Raw genomic sequence first — 17926 nt, 5'->3', positions numbered from 1 at the left:
AATTATGAGACTGTTCTAGCTCCATATTATTTGCATGATATTATCTAAGTTTAGAGAACAGATTCTGGAGTTTATATATATTTATAGATATGTATAGAATTATTAATGCTGGATTACACAGTTAAATGAAAGGTCACTGCAACCTGAGCAGCTGACTGACTTTTAGGGAAACGCAAACATACAAGCCCGCCACACGAGGGCGCTGTTCGCCATGAAGCTTTAGCATGCGGTTACAGAGTGTTTGGTCATCAGATTCTCATTGGTGTCAAAACATTAATAAAACACTGACTTCACTTCCATAAAGTATGGAAGGCCATTTCTGCCAAAATAATGAGCAAATTTCTCAAAATATTGACTTAATAGCTCAAAATAATTAGCAAATTTCTCAAAATATTGGCTTAATATCTCAAAATAATGAGCAACTTTCTCAAAATATTGATTTAGTATCTCAAAATAATAAGCAACTTTCTCAATATATTGGCTTAATATCTCAAAATAATGAGCAATTTGAGGCTTAATATCAACTTTCTCAAAATATTGACTTAGTATCTCTTAGTACTTAGGATTTAGTATTACTTGGTTTAGTAACCTATTAAGATTAACCTGTGTTGTATTAATATTTACTCATGTCGTATTAAAATTAACCTGTTAATATTTACTCTGTTGTATTAAGATTAACCTGTGTTATATTAATATTAACTTGTGTTACATTAAGATTAACCTGTGTTATATTAATATTTACTCATGTTGTATTAAAATTAACCTGCGTTATATTAATTAATTATATAAATTATATAAATAATTAATTAATTGTTATGTTCTGTAAAACATTGTGTTTTATAGAACTATATTCGGTGTGTGGAGGAGAGAAACGCTCCCCGTCGTCGTCGTTCCCTCTCATCCATCACCCACTCACTATTTCCATGACAAATAATAAAAAAAGAACACCTCGCACGCAATTCAGAGGGATCCTTTTAACTTCCCAACACCCACCGCTGCCCTATTTTCTCGCCGATTATACATGCAAACATTAATCCGACCTGACCCCGAAGAGAACACTATTCGTAATGAGCTGCTGGACATGTGATGTAAGATCAGAGCTGCTGCATGACGGCGGTTATCGTGGAGCTACGGAAAAAACAAGGTTCTCTTAATAAGACTTCATCTGTGCTTCATGTCCTATGTAAGTGACATCAAAGCCACTGATCAAGAGGAAGAGTTATATCATGAATACGGTCCATTTATGTGTCAGGTGCTACTCTTAATTAAGGGTCTCCTGATGTTGCTATGGTTACTTTTGTTGGTTAAGTTCTGCTCAAAATAAAGAAGCTAGCCGGTTATTTTTTCATGCTTGGTTAAATTCACATTTTTAACAAGGCTTAAATTGGTTTCTTATTTTGTACTTACTCATTCAAAATTCACAGTCCACCTTAAAAGCCGAAATCATCAAAATGTTATATAACATAGACGGTATTTCGACAGGCTTTAGCTAGCCCACAATTTAGCAAACGTAGGCAGGTTCTATTTTTGCCCTAATTTAAAGTGTAAGGTTTTAGCTAATTGAGTCGTCCAATGAAGGATGTTGCAAAGCATTGAGTACGATTTTTGAGATCTAATCTTGCGTAATGTGAAAAAAAACTAAAAAAGAAAAAAAGATTTTAGCCAACCACTTTACAAGATGTACCCTTATTCCTTTCTCATGCTAGAGCCAGAGAAAAGTATGAAACCACGTTTAAATGCACCAGATTAACATTATCCAGGGGAGGACCGCACCCCCCCATCCCCACCCCTGTTAGATCGTCCCACCCAAATTGTTTTCCTTCCGATGCATAATTGAGATAAAAATCAGGTGAAATGTAGGGGCATTTTCTCATAGACTTCTATACAACCAGAGAGGAGTTGCCCCCTGCTGGCTAGCAGAGAGAATGCCAGTCTAAGGCACTTCAGCTTTGGCTTTACTTCTCAGGACCGGAGGTCACCGTCTGAAGGGTGGCCATATCGCCAGGATACGGATTAGGGGTGGGTAAAAATATCGATACGGCAATATATCGTGATACTTTGCCGCCCAATACAATATCGATTTTTCAACTCTAAAGATCGATTTAAAAAAAAAATCATGTTTAGACGCGTTGTGAATGCAGTACTTTATCCTTTTTCATTTTATTTTCAATATTTATTTCATCTTTATTAATATCGTGATATGTATCGTATTGTGACCAAAGTATCGTGATACGTATCGTGAGGTTCTTGCCAATACTCATTATTACTCCCTAATACTGATAGTGGACCGATTTATTGCTACAAGTACAACAAGTTGGGCCGGGCTTGTACAAGACCCGCCCACTTCTTACCTTACCTCGGCCCTAGCCAATCAAATATTTGCTTTTTTCCTGCTATTATTTGAATTCATATTTTGATTCCCTCATCATTTCATCTCCGTCTATTTAAGTGATAGACGGCATTTCATTCCATTAGCCATTGCTTACGTTATGGGATGGGGGGGGAGAGAGAGAGAGAGAGAGAGAGAGAGAGAGAAAGAAAGAGAGAGAGAGAGAGAGAGAGAGAGAGAGAGAGAGGTTGATGATTCACCGGTACAGATCTGCACCATCTGTCCGCTGACTGCATCGGCTCCATCTGTGGATGATCCTCCTCTACAGGACCAGATCTCATGAGGACTGATGGACGTTAAACTATTGGTTTATCCCTGTGAGCTACACTAATACATAACATGGTCAGTGACTGTTGGGGCAGCAGTGATCAGCGTTATTGATTAACCTACTTCCAGTACCTGACCTGCAGCCTAAGTGCTAGTTTAGTTTCAGTTGATGCTTCCCCGTAGCAGCAACGCAGTACGATGATGATGAGAAATGTTGAGTCATCTTATTGTCCAATGAAACAATCATGCGTGACATCATCACTGCTGACTACAGTGCTCGAGCACTTCCTGTTGGTTGCCATTCGTGTTCAGTAGGGATGGGGATCAACAGACGCCCCACTTTATGATATTATCACAATATTAAGTCACGGTACAATATTATCCCGATAATTAAGTCACGATCCGCTATTATCACGATAATTAAATCATAATGCAATATTATCACGAGACTTAAAGCACAATACAATATTATCCCAACCTGATCCCGATAATTAGGTCAAGATGCGCTATTATCACGATACTTAAGTCACAATATGATATCATGTGACTGAAGGCACGATCCCGATCTGATCATGATACTTAAGTAACGATGAGGTAATGAGGATGGGCTACACTTGTTGGGTTCTAGAGGATGTAGGACACATAGATACGTGCTCCCGGTGATCAGATCTATCTTTTTCACACTCCGACACCCACACAAAGTCCTCGGAACACAACAAGTCCAGGACTGTTAAGTTCCCCTTCTGTCCTTTTGTTTTTTTATCTGCCATCTGTGTTCGTCTCCAGCTGGCGTTGTGTTGTTCTACATTATGCAACTCTTTCGCTCGAGGCGAGAGGTCCATTGTTCCTCCCGTCTCATTGGTCGGCCGGTCACACATCAACACTCGCCGATCACGATCTTCGATATGAGACCTAGGCCGGAACTACCACCCAACAGTAAAACACAAACATGATCCCACCGTTCCTGGGGCCTGTACTACGAAGCGAGTTCAACATACCCAGGGTATCTTTCAGAGATCCAGCTTAAGTAACCCTAACAAAGGCAATCGGAGATAAGCGGTCACACGAAGCTGGTTATCAACTCGTTAACTCAACCCAGGGTTTACCTGTCCAGCTATGAGCGCGTGCACATGAAAGAGGCGGCGTTTGCAGCATTTGACCAATCACGTACATGGATCAGTCTACGGCAGCGGAGCGGCGTATTTCACGTACGAGGAGCAAACCATAATCTTACAGAAATACGAAGAAGTTAAACATATAATACAGGCAAAAGGCAACAGTTTCATCTGCCAAATGCAGGAAGGACAGCTGGCAAAAACTCTCCGACTGTGTGAATGCGGAAGTCGTATTAATAGTATTAGTAGTATAATATGACTGCCCCATCATAAGGACACTACTAGATCTGACTGATTAAACGATAACCTTAACCTCGCTGATAGCTTAGTGGTGGAGTTACCGCCCTCAGAACCAAGGCTCTCTGCAGCGGACCTGGTTCGAATCCGCTCTGCGGCCGTCTTTTAAATCATGTCGTCGCTCTCTCTCGTCCCTTAAACTCTTACGATGTCCTTCCGCAATAAAAGGCCAAACATATAACTTTAAAATGATGAATGTGTTGCTTGGATGTATTCTTATAACGTGGTTTATGACAATATCAGCCTCAATCTTTCAGCTGCAATCCCGGCGGTGTAAAACGGACTTGGGAGCAAATCAAATAAATATAAAAACATAATTCAAAGTGGTAAGTAGGCTGTACGCTGACAAAGAAAAGTATTTCCCTCCGATGAGAATCTGTATCTCTCATATAAAACATCGTCAGGGACAGAAAAAGGGTTTTGCTGGTCTCTGTACACTCTATAGTTCTCCTACGAGACCCTCTCACGATCCACCGAGCTTCTTTTTTTTTATATCCGTGCACCAAGACAGCTGATTGGTCAGTAGGCGGTGTGTTTCTCCACGTTGATCTCTTATCAGGAACATAACCTGCTCCGGAGCAGGTTAGCTCCACAGCGTAAGTTACCATGGCGATCTACCCCGGTAAGAAGTGAACCAGCGTCGTAGGACGGAAAACCCAGAGTTAACGCTTAAGTTACCTCGCTAAGCACAAATCCTGCTTCGTAGTACAGGCCCCTGGAGCCTCACCAGCAAGTGCTTGTTATACCGGCATCGGAGGAAACTCTGTGACATCATGGTGGGTGGATTTACCAGGATGTGTGATGTCATAGCTACAACTATGCTGTTTCTTGATAGAAAGGAAAACTCCCATGATTCCTGTGTTAATGACTGATGGAGTATTTTAGCTCTGTGTGGGAGGAGCCTCTCCCCAGACAGATCATGATCATTAGATTATTATTAAGGCCTCGCCTTGATCTTGCCTTGACCTTGCCTGGATCTATTCTTTACCTTGCCTTGACCTGGCCTTGATCTATTCTTTACCTTGCCTTGATCTTGCCTTGACCTTGCCTTGATCTATTCTTTACCTTGCCTTGAACTCCTCTTTACCTTGCCTTGACCTTGCCCTTATCTTGCCTTGATCTCGCCTTGATCTCGCCTTGACCTCACCTTGATCTCGCCTTGACCTCGCCTCGACCTCGCTGCTCCCTTAGTACTCGTTACTTTTTCAAGATCCAGCCTCTTTATATAGGACTAAAAGTTCATTCCCAAATATTTAGTTAAAAATTAAATATTGCAATTTTAGTTTTACAACCATCCGTTGCACAACACCGAAGATGCAGCTGAAATAATGAGGCAAAAATATTGTATAAACACATTCACGTCCGTCTTATTATGACTTGATCTTTTTCATATCGGTGTAAGTGATGTCACCAAGCTGTGATTGGTCAACAGGTGGTGCTTTTATACAAGTTGATCTCTTATCTTAAGCGTAACCTCCTCCGGATCAGGTCAGGTGTACAGCATCAGTTACCATGGTGACCTACGTGGTACTCAAGTTCCCTTGCCAGCCCCAAATCATGCTCTACAGTAGCTACAGGACTCTGGGAACACAATACACACAACACCGGTTACACATCATTCAAACACATCTAATTAGACAGAATGAAGACAATTATGTTGCTGCCAGGAAGACGAAGCTTCATGTTTGATCCTCATCATCATCAGTCTTCTCCTCTCAGAGAAACGCTCCATCTCGGGCTCTATTGGCGGGAACCTTGATGACATTTTGTTCTAACAGCATGCTGTCCTCGAGTTATGCTGGCTGCCCCTAGTTTTATGTTCTACACAGACTCACAGTGTATCCGGAGAATCCATATGTGATGTTCTCTATGTGTGTTCTCTATGTGATTGTCTCTATGTGATGTTCTCCATGTGTGTTTTCTATGTGGTGTTCTCTATGGAATGTTCTCTACGTGGTGTTCTCTATGTGTGTTCTCTATGTGATGTTCTCTATGTGTGTTCTCTATGTGGTGTTCTCTATGTATGTTCTCTAGTGTTGTGTACATCATGATATATGATTATATATTATTGTTAGAGAATGTGTTCTATACAAATGTTCTCACACTAAAATCTGCTGCTTTGCAGGAATCGTGTTGCTGGTGAATCATAGTTTACATTACTTTGTTCGTTCTCACAAGACAGTATTTCAGTTCCACAGGATCTAATAGAGACATCACTCCCCTGGCCCCGCCCCCGCTAACACAGTCCCATCTGGATTACTGATTAGACCAAATGATGTGGCGATTAGTCCTCATGCTGGCTTATTAGATCAGAGACTCTCCAACACACTGATGGAAAACACACATCATGCTCTCCGATGTGACACCTGAAACCAGACACCGGTGACTCAGGTCGGATCACCTGACATCCCCCAAACCCGGCGCAAACCTAAAATGTAGAGATTCCCTCCGCATGAGGTGACCCTGGTCTACAGAGGATTTCCTTTCACCGTTGCTGCTCCTGTCGCCTAGCAACCAGCTGCAGTTGACGAGAGCATAAGGTAAAGGTAGGTTAAAATGACGCCAGGGATCATATTTGATTATTTTTATCTGCTATACTGCTGATCCTCTCGGAGACGCCTCTATTCAAATCCAGCCCTCGCAATGAACCTTGGGATACGTTGGAATGAGGAAAAGAAGACCACATTTCTGCACCGGATGCTGAACTGGAATACAGCTAATATTTAACAACCTTAACCGAAAGCAATGCAACAATGGAACTCACTCCCAAATCATATTACACAACAACAAAACCAACGTTAAGTTTAGACAACAAAACCAACGTAAGGTTTAGACAACAAAACCAACGTTAGGTTTAGACAACAAAACCAACGTTAGTTTTCGTCAACAAAACCAACGTTAGGTTTCGTCAACAAAACCAACGTTAGGTTTCGTCAACAAAACCAACGTTAGGTTTAGACAACAAAACTAACGTTAGGTTAAGACAACAAAAATAACGTTAGCTTTAGACAACAAAACCAACTTATGTTACATGAATGATAAAAAATGCCTTGTTTCACCAAAGAATGTGTAAGTATAAAGTATTTTATACTTCATATAGGGGTACGTGCCAAAATCACAACAACCCAAACAAAGAAACCGCATAAAATGCAACAGATTTATATGAATCGATTTTACTTCTAAATGTTTAATAAGTTATAATGCAACCTTGAAATGTCACTATGTCGCTCTATGCTGATGACTAAATGATTCTGATGGCAAAGGCGCTAAATAAATCTACATGTAAATCACAACGTTCTCCTCTTTGATCTCGTTTACTCACCAGGCTTGTATTTGCACACAGTCACATCTCCATGGGACGGCTGATTGGGTTGCTGGGAGACGTATGACACTTGACCTCCTACTGAACTACGTAGCGTCAGATGAACAACACGGCATGTATATAGGCTGTAGCCAGAGGAACAAATCCAAGACCGGGACCCAAAACCAGAAAACCTACTGATGTCAAACCCAGCTGACTCAGGATCAGAAGGAACACGGAGATGAGCACCCAAACTACAAGTGTTGCTGCAGTAAAGAAACAAAAAAAAACAACAACACACACAGCGGGATTGTGAAGGGCCTTATCACATGTCGGCACTCGGATTTAAAAGTCATCACTTTTTTTTGATGCCGTGTGGGGTCAAAACTGAACCGCCATCAAATAAACTGACAATAAACCAAGACAAAAGGTTAAAAACGTTAACAGCTCACGGATCGACGTTTCTTATTTTTCATTTCAGAGATTGCTCGATAAAAAAACAAAAAACAAAACAAAACACAAGTTACCGGTAGTTGTGAAGTGAACCTTTAAATAAAACCCGGTTTCGGAATTCACCTGATTTACACCATTCCAATCTGGAGACACACACACACACACACACACACACGCACAGAGAGAGAGAGAGAGAGAGAGAGAGAGAGAGAGAGAGAGAGAGAGAGAGAGAGAGAGAGAGAGAGAGAGAGAGAGTCACGTGACACAGGTAAAACAGGTAAGCAGGAAGTGCACCGTTCGTACCTGTATGACACCTGCTTCCGGAAGGTCAGCTGGCCGAACTCGCTCTCCAGGTGGGCCACTGCCAGCTGGTCCTGGCCCCCCTCGGTCCTCCTCACCTCCATCCTCCCAGGACCCTAAAACAAACAGCAGCTCTGTAGGCGGGTAACGAGGAGGAGGAGGAGGCGCGCGCACGCACACACACACACACACACACGCACACACACACACCTGGCAGCCGTCGGGCTCCAGCGGGCTCTTGGAGCCCCCCTCCGCGGCGAACACGTCCTCCTCCTCGTCCACGTCCTCCAGCCTCGGCCGCTCTACGATCGGAGGAGTGGAGTCCCTCATCGCGTCCTTGCCGGCCCCCTCTGAGTCGCTCTGTGGGGATCCTGCGGACTGATTCCTGCTGCGTGTCTCCCGGATAAACGTGCCCGTAGTTGGGTCGCTTTTCTCGGCCAGCGGAAAGAAAAGTTACCGGCGGAAGGTTGATCGGTGTCCCGCTCGCTGATCCATCAGGAGGACGCAGGAAATCAGCTGTCTCTCTCTCTTTCTCTCTCACCCCGCCCCCTTTGACATGAACCAATCAGACGAACGCATCCTTCATAATTGCTTTGTTGATAACGCGTTCACTGTTGGCACACATGTAATGAGAGTTTATACACGATCACACGTATTGCGTCATCAACTGGTGGAGCAACTTCATTCATCGATGCAGATGACGTCAGAGCCAATTAGTGGCCAGTTCTATAAATAGGCGCCACTCTGTCTAGTCAGGTGTTCTATTTTTAAAGTTTCAGTGTTGGGTTCTAAAAATAGGATTTTTCTAATTGGATGTTCTGTCTGGGTTCGGTTCTATAAACAGGAACCAATCTTATAGTCTGGTGATCTGGAACAGAGGTCTTCAAAGTTCTTCAGGCCGAGGGCCCCTTGGCTAGACCCCCTATTGTAGTGCCATGTATAAATAATTTAATGGCTATTCTATTTGGGACACAATCATATCTGTTCTCTGATCTGAGTTCAGTCCAGCAGGGGGCAGCAGAACTCAGTTGATCTGTTTCTCAAAGAGCATTTTGAAACACTTGCTTCAGTTTATTGGGCTGAAATGTCTCATGTTCCATCAAGAAATCATAAAATGCACTCATGGGTTTATTTTAAGGGGACGGCTTTATTTTTTGTTTTCACATGCTCTCACAATGAAACCATTTAAATCGGCTTTTACTGTCTGAGTCCTAATACACTTCTATTCTAACTAATGGAGACAGAATCCACATTTCAATGAAAGAAATTCAAGTTAATATGAAGCTTGGGACCAACTTCCCAAAGTCGTCTTTGGTTTCAATGTTGCCGATCCTTAAAGACGATTTTTAGGGGACCGGATCTTCAAAAGTACAACAAGAGCTGTTTGGACTCTTTTGGGTGTCCTCGTCTCTTTATAAACAGGTCACATCTGTGAATGAACACGTCCGACCCATCAGTTTGTCGGCCAAACAGCTTTTCACAGCTATGGACACAGAGCACACAGCCATTGTCTGCCCCATTGATGAAACCCAGAATGCTGACTCGGCTGAACCGCGGCCAGTCTAACGCGGCATCTAAGTCCGGTCAGCGGGCAGCTCGTAGACCCAAACTGCCGATAACGTCCCCAAACTGGACCTGAAACGGCCCCCGGTCCTGCTGCTGTTGGCCTGTGGTCCGTGGAGCAGCTAAGCCTCTGAGCTGGTGGGTCCGAGCCCGGAGGATTAGACTAATGCAGGTGGCGGGAAGCTGCTGCTGGTGGAACAACAGGGGATGGGAAGTGACCCTTGTCTTTGCATGGCAGTTCACTCTGAGCTACAAATGGTGGCCTTTTGGCTGTAAAGTGTTGTCACAGCTCAACAGGAAGAGAGGCTGTCCGGCTAGTTGCCTAGTTACCTAGTTATCTGGCCGACTACGTAGTTATCTACTTAGTTATCTGGCTGACTACATACTTAGCTACCTAGTTATCTGGCTGACTACATATCTACCTAGTTATCTGGCTGACTACATAGCTACCTAGTTATCTGGCTGACTACATAGCTAGCTACCTAGTTATCTGGCTATCTTGGTAGCTAGTTAGCTATGTATCTAGCTGACTACGCAACTAACTACCTTGTTATCTGGCTGACTTTGTAACTCGCTACCTACCTACCTAGTTATCTGGCAGACTACGTAGCTAGCTACCTTGTTATCTTGCTGACTACGTAGCTAGCTACTTAGTTATCTTGCAGATTACCTAGCTAGCTACCTACCTACCTAGTTATCTGGCAGACTACGTAGTCAGCTACCTAGTTATCTGGCTGACTACGTAGCTAGCTACCTCGTTATCTTGCTGACTACGTAGCTAGCTACCTACCTAGTTATCTGGCTGACTACTGTGGAAGAAAAACTCTTCAGGTCCAATTCTGTGGCTGGTTCAAAAGAGGTTTAATCACTGACAGTGGAGAAAAGAAATTCACAGTGTATCCATGAAGATCCAGTCTCCCGAATGGCCTGGCCGAGGTGGATTTATACAGAACTCTCTGGAGACCAAAAGGGAAGGCTCTGTCTGCAGAGGAAGAGACATCTGTGGATGTCTACAAGGTGTGACTGTTCTCGTTACAGCTAGACAATGTCACAACAGGAGCCACTCGTCGGGCCTTGATCAATGAATGTGAGACAAAGATGTTACAGAGACAGTTCAGGAAGGGGGAAAGATCAAAGGGTCTTTTCATCAAGACTAACAAGTTAACCACAATCAAATAGGGGCAGCAGGACATTAGATGAGTACAAGAGAAAGGAATATTAGTATGAGATTAAAATAAGAATTGTAAGGTAACGCGTTTTCTTCTACCTAGTTATCTTGCCAACTACATAGCTAGCTATCACGTTTTCTGGTCATAGCAAACTAGTTAACTAGCCAGCTCTCCCCTAGTTAGCTAACTAACTAGGTATCTGACTGACTATGTGACAAGCTACTTAGTTATCTGGCTGGCTAGCTAGCTAGCTAGTTAGGTACCTTGTCCAGACCATTGAGCAGTGAGATGGGGAGACCGTTTACATACTTTAGCCAGTGTAGCATTAAAGAATGACTAGCAAGCTAACTAGCCAGCTGTCCCTTGGTTAGCTCGGTAGCTAATTAACTAGGTATCTAACTGACTACGTAGCTAGCTACCTAGTTAGCTGGCTATCGTGGTAGCTAGGAAGCCAACTAGCTAGGTATCGTGTCTTCCCGTATTTTCTGAATGACTGAATTAGCAAACTAGCTAATTAGCCAGCTTTCCCTTGTAAGCTAGCTAGATGGTTGTCACCCTATAACCAAAGACTAACGTATCAAAATGACAGTGTGTTACCATGTGGTATCAATGAGAGCTAGAAATGCAACAATAAATAAGGTCCAGAAATAAGTATGCAGATGGTTTAATGATAAAAATATGAAGAAGAGGAGTTTCCTGACATAATCCAGCATGAGACGAAGATTCAAAGATGTCCTCTCGTTGTTTGAACGTGTCCCATCCAGCAGACTTACAGTGTTTATTATCACCTTCCTGACCTCATTGTCTCCTCCTCCTCTCCGTCCAGCAGGGTTTGTTTTGGCAGCCCCGGGTGTCTGGTGTGTTGGTGGTACTGGGTCCCACCGGGGTCTAGACCCAGCAGTGCCCCCCCCCCCCCCCCCCCCATTCTCCAGCACGATTGTGCTGACGAGGCCCGCCCCACCATGAGATAATGCCATTCCAGTGGGATCGTGTCTAAAGCCTGTCTTTCTGGCTCTCAGGTATATAAACAGGAGGACTGGGCCTCTCTTGAAACACTCTTTTTTTATTATCTGGATTCTCCCCTGCTGCACCAACACATCTGTTTCCAGTCACTATGGATATTAGCATCCAGCACCCGTGGTTCCGACGTGCCCTGGGCTCCGTCTACCCGGCCCGACTCTTTGACCAGTTCTTCGGAGAAGGCATGTTTGACTACGACTTCTTCCCCTACACCACCTCCACCATCAGCCCCTACTACAGGCAGTCTCTGTTCCGCAGCTTCCTGGACTCATCCAACTCTGGCACCTCTGAGGTAACGAGACTAGACCCCTTCATGTCAGGACTCTTTGGCAACAACGTTGGCTCATCTGCAAACAAACAGTTTTTTTTTGTGATGTTAGATAACATCTAAACTCATCATCCCTTCTTCCTACTTAATATTCGTTGTCCCAATTGTGTTTGGTTTGCTCCATTCGGATTAAACCAATAGGTTGATGTTCGGGTGTGTCCCACAGGTGAGGTCTGACAGGGACAAGTACACGGTCTACCTGGACGTCAAGCACTTCTCTCCGGACGAGCTCAGCGTGAAGGTGACCGATGACTATGTGGAGATCCAGGGGAAGCATGGAGAAAGACAGGTACTGTTCCTATTCTCTCTCTTATACAATCTTTTTTTTAATATTGTTTTAAAAATATTAAAAAAAGGGTATTTTCCAGGTAATTGCATTGTAAGGTCATCAGAGGCGTGTTGTAATGCTCAACAGATTCTATTATAATCTGTTGTTCATCCATATTAGGTTTATCTCAGCATATTCACTTCAAATTAACTAGTAGGATGCTGCCCTCTGCTGGAGGATGAAGAGATCACCACTTGAGCTACTTCTGAAGAACTGAAGTACATTGATACAATTTCAATCAAGTAATGGTATTTCTACAGGTGGGGTACCAAAAACAAAACAACTGCTTATGGCTGTGAAAGAGTTCATTTAGATGCAGATGTGAGGGAATTTCCAAAAAACCCTCAATTAAATTTTAATATAGCCCCAAATCACAAATTGGAATGTTTATGATTTAACATCAATAACCAGATGAGAAGGATGCAAAAAAAACTCCATAAACAGTGTGAAGTCATGCATCATTGTTAGGTCTGTCTGCAAAACCACAAGTTAAAAACTTTTAAAATGCTTGTTTTCTGAATGGAGTCTGGTTGATGGGTGATACGCTAACTGTAGCTGCTCCATCAACACTCTAAATAAGGTCTAGACATAAACACAGCAGCGATGTTGTTGCTGGTTCCTTCCCCGGTCTAACCGTGTGCGTTCACGTTGCTGTGTTTCAGGACGACCACGGTTACATCGCCCGGGAGTTCCACCGCCGCTACCGCCTCCCCTCCAGCGTGGAGCAGTCGGCCATCTCCTGCACCCTGTCAGCTGACGGGCTGCTGACCCTGACCGGCCCAAAGGTCAGCGGGGGGAGTGAGTCTGGCCGCAGCGAGCGCAGCATCCCTGTCCTCCGCGACGACAAGCCCAACGCTGCCGCCGCATCCTCCTAGAGGGGGGGGGGGGGCGGCGACCTTGAGGGGCTCAGCACCCATTTCTTCTTCTTCTCCCTCTCTTAACAGGATATACGTGTCCTCCTCGCTTCACTTTTCTCCGTTTACTCCTCTTATTAGTATCACTGTTTTAAGCTTAAAACGTATCTCCCCATGAGGATTGGTAGTGAGTTTATAAGGAGGAAACTCGCCTCGAGGACGAGACAGTCACGTGACCCGGCGCCTCATTCTGCCGGCTGTGGAGCTGATGATACAGGCGGTGAGGTTAAGCTTGGAGGTGAATGTCCCACATGTTGTTCAAGGTCAGAGGAGTTGCTCCCTGGTCCGACGCGCATCCTGTACTGTAGATTAGACCTTGGTCACCACTGAGAAGTCACATTAAAAGTGTATCATTCACAAAAATGACTCCTCCTCTTCATTTATTCTCCACTTCACGTCTATGTGTTGAATTAGGAATGACGAGTCATGTTTCAGGCGTGAAATCGGGTGAAACTGTTTATCTCCACATTAAAAGCATCCAGAGGATGAAACAGGAAGTTACTTTTATTGCGAAGGACATTTTTTTTTTTTTGCCTCTTACATTTAGTGTATTTAAACAAATTATTCTGATCCACTTCAAATACCTGTACCATGAAAATCAAGCGCCTTTACAGGAAACAGGAAGTCATAGGTCTGTAGTCATAGAAACAGGACCACGTCCATCTCAAATGTGGTCAGAGACGAAGCCTTGTTGATGTTTAATTGTCAAGAATGTTTTTTTTTTAATCAACAGTTACCGTGGCAACGCATTATTTGGCTGTATATATGTATGTAGAATATATGTGTGTATCTATTAGAAACATTAACATTCACTGCTAGGGATGAAAAATATTCACTTCCTGACTTCTGATTATCACCTCTGCAGACGACGGTGACTCACCGACGTTACCTTATGTAACTGTAGCTGCTGTTACCATGGTAACCGCAGGTGAAATCAGGTCAACAGAGACTGAATTCTAAAGGGTTCTAAATTGTAAAGCCAAGGCATCGCCTATTACATCTAAGCATATGATATAGAACAGTGTACAACATCCTTTTAATTTTAACACAATCGTGAACAAATCAATGGTGAACAGGGCAAATAAAACAGCACGGCTACGGATGCTTCAACGTGTGTTTTCACTGGGGCACCTGTTGGAGGGCCTGCAGGTCCTCCAGGGTCTGCTGAGCTGCCAGCCTCAGGCTGGGCTGGACACTGGAGGTGAGCCGGCCCACGTGAGCCTGCAGGTCTGGATCCAGCAGAGAGGAGCCCAGCGGGAGCAGCGCCTCGGCCTCCAACAACACCGACTGCAGGAGACGCAGAGAGTGGAGACGCACCTCCCAGTCTCCATCTGTCGGAGGCACCGAGTGGAGAAAGAGATGTCACACTTGAAGCTTGACCCCTGAACCCTTCAGACATCGACCTACCTAAATTAAGAGTCTCGATCTATAAACTACTTAATGCTCCAGTCCTTACCGTCCAGCAGGGTCCTGATGAGGGTCAGCAGTCCAGGGTTCCCACTGATGCACTTCAGTCCTTTCACACTGATGCTGACGTTGTACAGAGACATCAGCATCAACCTGCAACAAAGCACAACTCCTGAGTGCCACAGCAGAGCAACAGTGACACCTGCTGGTCACATCTAAAAGGCGCTACGCAGGACAGCCAACAGGTTTTAACTGCAGGGAAAATGTTGTTGAAAAGTGAACCTCCCACAAATACGTATTGAAGCAGATTATTATGGTTAAATAAAATCATATTGTGAATGAATCCTCTTTTTTCAATCACTTCTTAGTGTGAATGTCTGTGTTTAGTGAATGAAGGCTGGCTGCACTACACTTTGAGTCGGGGGAAGACGCCGGGCTTCATCAACTTAAGCTGCCTCAACAGAGTGTCCAGCAGGACGTGAGCCGAGCTGGACAGGAAGTCCCGCCCACAGCTCACTGCCGCTATGTCTGGTTAATGGGAAACAAAGACAAAGCGGGTGATTGGAGGGGATGCCTGGTCTGATATGTTGATATTATTCACAATCTTACTCTTAAAGGCAAACTCACTAGTGATGGTTCCAACCAGAGCCAGCACAAACTGGTGCTCCTGGGAGTTGTGGTCCTCATTCTGGGTTTTGGCCTCTTCGTCCAGAGACCTGACGAAGCTCTCCAGAGTCTGAGCAGCTACGACCAGGAAGGACTGCAGCTTCCCCTGCAGCGCACACACACACATCAGACATCATTTGAAAATACATTTTTCCAGGTTTTTTTGGTGGCCGAATAGGAGGCAGAGGACTCACATCAGCCACCCAGCGTGTGACTGTGTGCTCCCCAGCTGAGCAGCTCCACAGCAGACAACAGGCCGCAGATCCCAGACCAGAACAGAAGTCTGCCTGCTGCTGCAGCTCTTCTCCGCTCTGCCACAGCTGCTCGCGTAGAAGCAGCTTCTCCTGCACACACACATTTCATCGTTCTCCTTATATGGACGACTCATTTCTCTACGATATTGTATTATGTAAACATGAAATGCCAGTTAAAGAGTCTGTCGCAAAAAAATTAAGGAAAAAGTCTGAGAATAAATTTTTTTTTACGAGATTATTAATAATATAATACACACGGCATAATACACAGCAAGTGAGTTATTTTTTCTTGTAAAAATACAACTTTTTTCTGGGTTTTTTTCTTCCTACAATGGTCCTAATACACCATCTTATATTGTTCACTTAAAAATTATTAAAAAAAAGTTTGGATTTTTTTTTTATATCAAATCCAATTATTATTTCCTTCCTGGAAAACAGAATTGGACATGCGTCAGCTAGGACAAACCAACAACATTATGAAATCCATCCATCAACCAATCAGAGCTCGAGAAGGTGGTGAGTTTTTACCATCGAAGCAATGTCTTGTCCCGCCTCCAATCCTGTTTAAATACATCAACATACGTCAGACACACATGGTGTGAACCTCATCCAGGAAACTGTCTCACCTCTCTCTCTCTCTGGCATTCAGCCTGGACTGCATTCAGTCTGGACTCGAGGTGAAGACACTCTTGACGCAGCTGCTCCTGATCCTGCATGAGCTGCTCCTTCACTACACACACACACACACACACACACACACACACACACACACACACACACACACACACACGTCAACCAATCACTGGGGATCTATTCTCAGGATCTAATCTAATCTCATTTATTCAAGCATATTCATACGTCAATTTTAGGTTCAGTATCTTGCCCAAGGACACTTTGGCATGCTGACTGGAGGAGCCAATCGGACCACCAACCTCTTAATTGGAGGGCTACTCGCTCTACTTCTGATGATATCCATCAACCAATCAGAGCTCGAGTTAATCTTTTCCAACCATCAAATCCTCAGCCTCAGGACATGCACAGAAAGGTGAAACAGACTGAACTGATGGATCTTATGAGGCTGTCTCTGCCACAAGGCCGAACAGACAACTGGTCTCAGATAAGTTTATGCCTTTATAGTGACCTACAGGAACTAGATAAAACCACAGACTGTATGCCCTGATGGCCAGCAGGGTGTATGACAGTTGGCTTTACTTTTCCGAACCAGAGGTTAGGTGATTGGGAGCTTACTTGTCTGAGCTGTTCGAGCTTTCTGCAGCGTCTCAATCAGGTCTCCATTCAAAATTCTGGGCAGGAACTCCCTCAGCTGCATCACTTCGGTCGTCAACTTCTCCAAATCACTTTTCCTCACTCTCACAAAACCATCCTGAAAGAAAAAAAAAAATACACAGAGCTCAATGCGCGGCCCTGAGACGATGATGAGCTAGTATTTTATAAAGGTGAGTGTTACACACGATTAGTTGGACCAAGGTCATGTGACTGACACGAGAATATTCCACTGTTTCGCCTTTAGGATTTAAGTGCTGCGTTAGGTACCAGGATGTAATGTTACTCACACTGAAAGAGTCGCTTTATAACATTACAATTGTGATGGAACACGTTAGCTAGCTAGCTAGCAAGCCAATAGAACAGCGGTGTTAGTGACGTACATCGTGTGAGAGTTTCACACTAAACTAAATAAAACTACGACAAACACACTTTCTGGAACATAGCTAAGTCAGCTAGCTAGCAAGCCAAGCTAACTGCTGTGTTGGTGACGTTGTCAAGGAGAGACGTAGTTCACTCACTGAGGTTTCACACGTCACACTGCGACTTTCTGGACTTGACGAAAATCATACGTGTAATTCATAGTTAAAAAAACTGATTTGCCAGGACATTTATTCTGAAATAATGTCCAACGGTTACACAGGAAGAAGCTGTTTCTAGAATATTACCTTCATCTTTGCGCGTTGAATCCGAGCCGGCGGTTTCGCGCCAAATGACGCCGACATCGTCTACTTCCTCCTCGGCCACCTGCTCCACCTTCCCTGTCGCTATAGCAACAAATACATTTTTTGAGTTGTTAGTATCTAACACAATTTTAATACCGGTAATTACATAAATAATTTTCCTTACCTGTTCGTGTGGTTTAAAGTTC

The 17926-nt window shown here is 43.9% G+C and overlaps 3 protein-coding genes across 3 annotated transcripts in view; 1 reads left to right on the top strand and 2 right to left on the bottom strand.

Moving 5' to 3' along the window:
• Positions 1-8621, bottom strand: part of LOC311009665 (diacylglycerol kinase zeta-like) — a 73562-nt gene extending 64941 nt beyond the window's left edge. The window contains exons 1-2 of the mRNA XM_084003996.1: positions 8333-8621; positions 8126-8238 (exon numbers count right to left, since the gene is read on the bottom strand). Coding sequence (XP_083860122.1) covers positions 8126-8238; positions 8333-8452 — 233 coding nt within the window. The 5' untranslated portion in view covers positions 8453-8621. The remainder of the gene's footprint in view (positions 1-8125; positions 8239-8332) is intronic.
• A 2911-nt stretch (positions 8622-11532) lies between these two features.
• On the top strand, positions 11533-13788 carry cryaa (crystallin, alpha A). Its single transcript, XM_084004004.1, has 3 exons — positions 11533-12166; positions 12369-12491; positions 13193-13788. Exons 1-3 carry the CDS (start codon positions 11969-11971, stop codon positions 13403-13405), a joined length of 534 nt encoding a protein of 177 aa, XP_083860130.1. The 5' UTR covers positions 11533-11968; the 3' UTR covers positions 13406-13788.
• A 170-nt stretch (positions 13789-13958) lies between these two features.
• On the bottom strand, positions 13959-17891 carry hsf2bp (heat shock transcription factor 2 binding protein). The gene is made up of 8 exons (XM_084004001.1): positions 17724-17891; positions 17020-17155; positions 16398-16501; positions 15712-15861; positions 15479-15623; positions 15262-15379; positions 14901-15004; positions 13959-14775 (listed from the first exon to the last, which is right to left on the bottom strand). The coding sequence occupies exons 1-8, from the start codon at positions 17778-17780 to the stop codon at positions 14564-14566; spliced, it is 1026 nt and encodes a 341-aa protein (XP_083860127.1). The 5' UTR covers positions 17781-17891; the 3' UTR covers positions 13959-14563.
• Between the last annotated feature and the right edge of the window lie 35 nt (positions 17892-17926).

The sequence above is a fragment of the Eutrigla gurnardus genome (assembly GCF_963514095.1).
Source record: "Eutrigla gurnardus genome assembly, chromosome: 24".
Lineage (NCBI taxonomy): Eukaryota > Metazoa > Chordata > Actinopteri > Perciformes > Triglidae > Eutrigla > Eutrigla gurnardus.
Note: the sequence above shows the minus strand (reverse complement) of the source record. Positions and strands in the feature narration are given on the sequence as shown.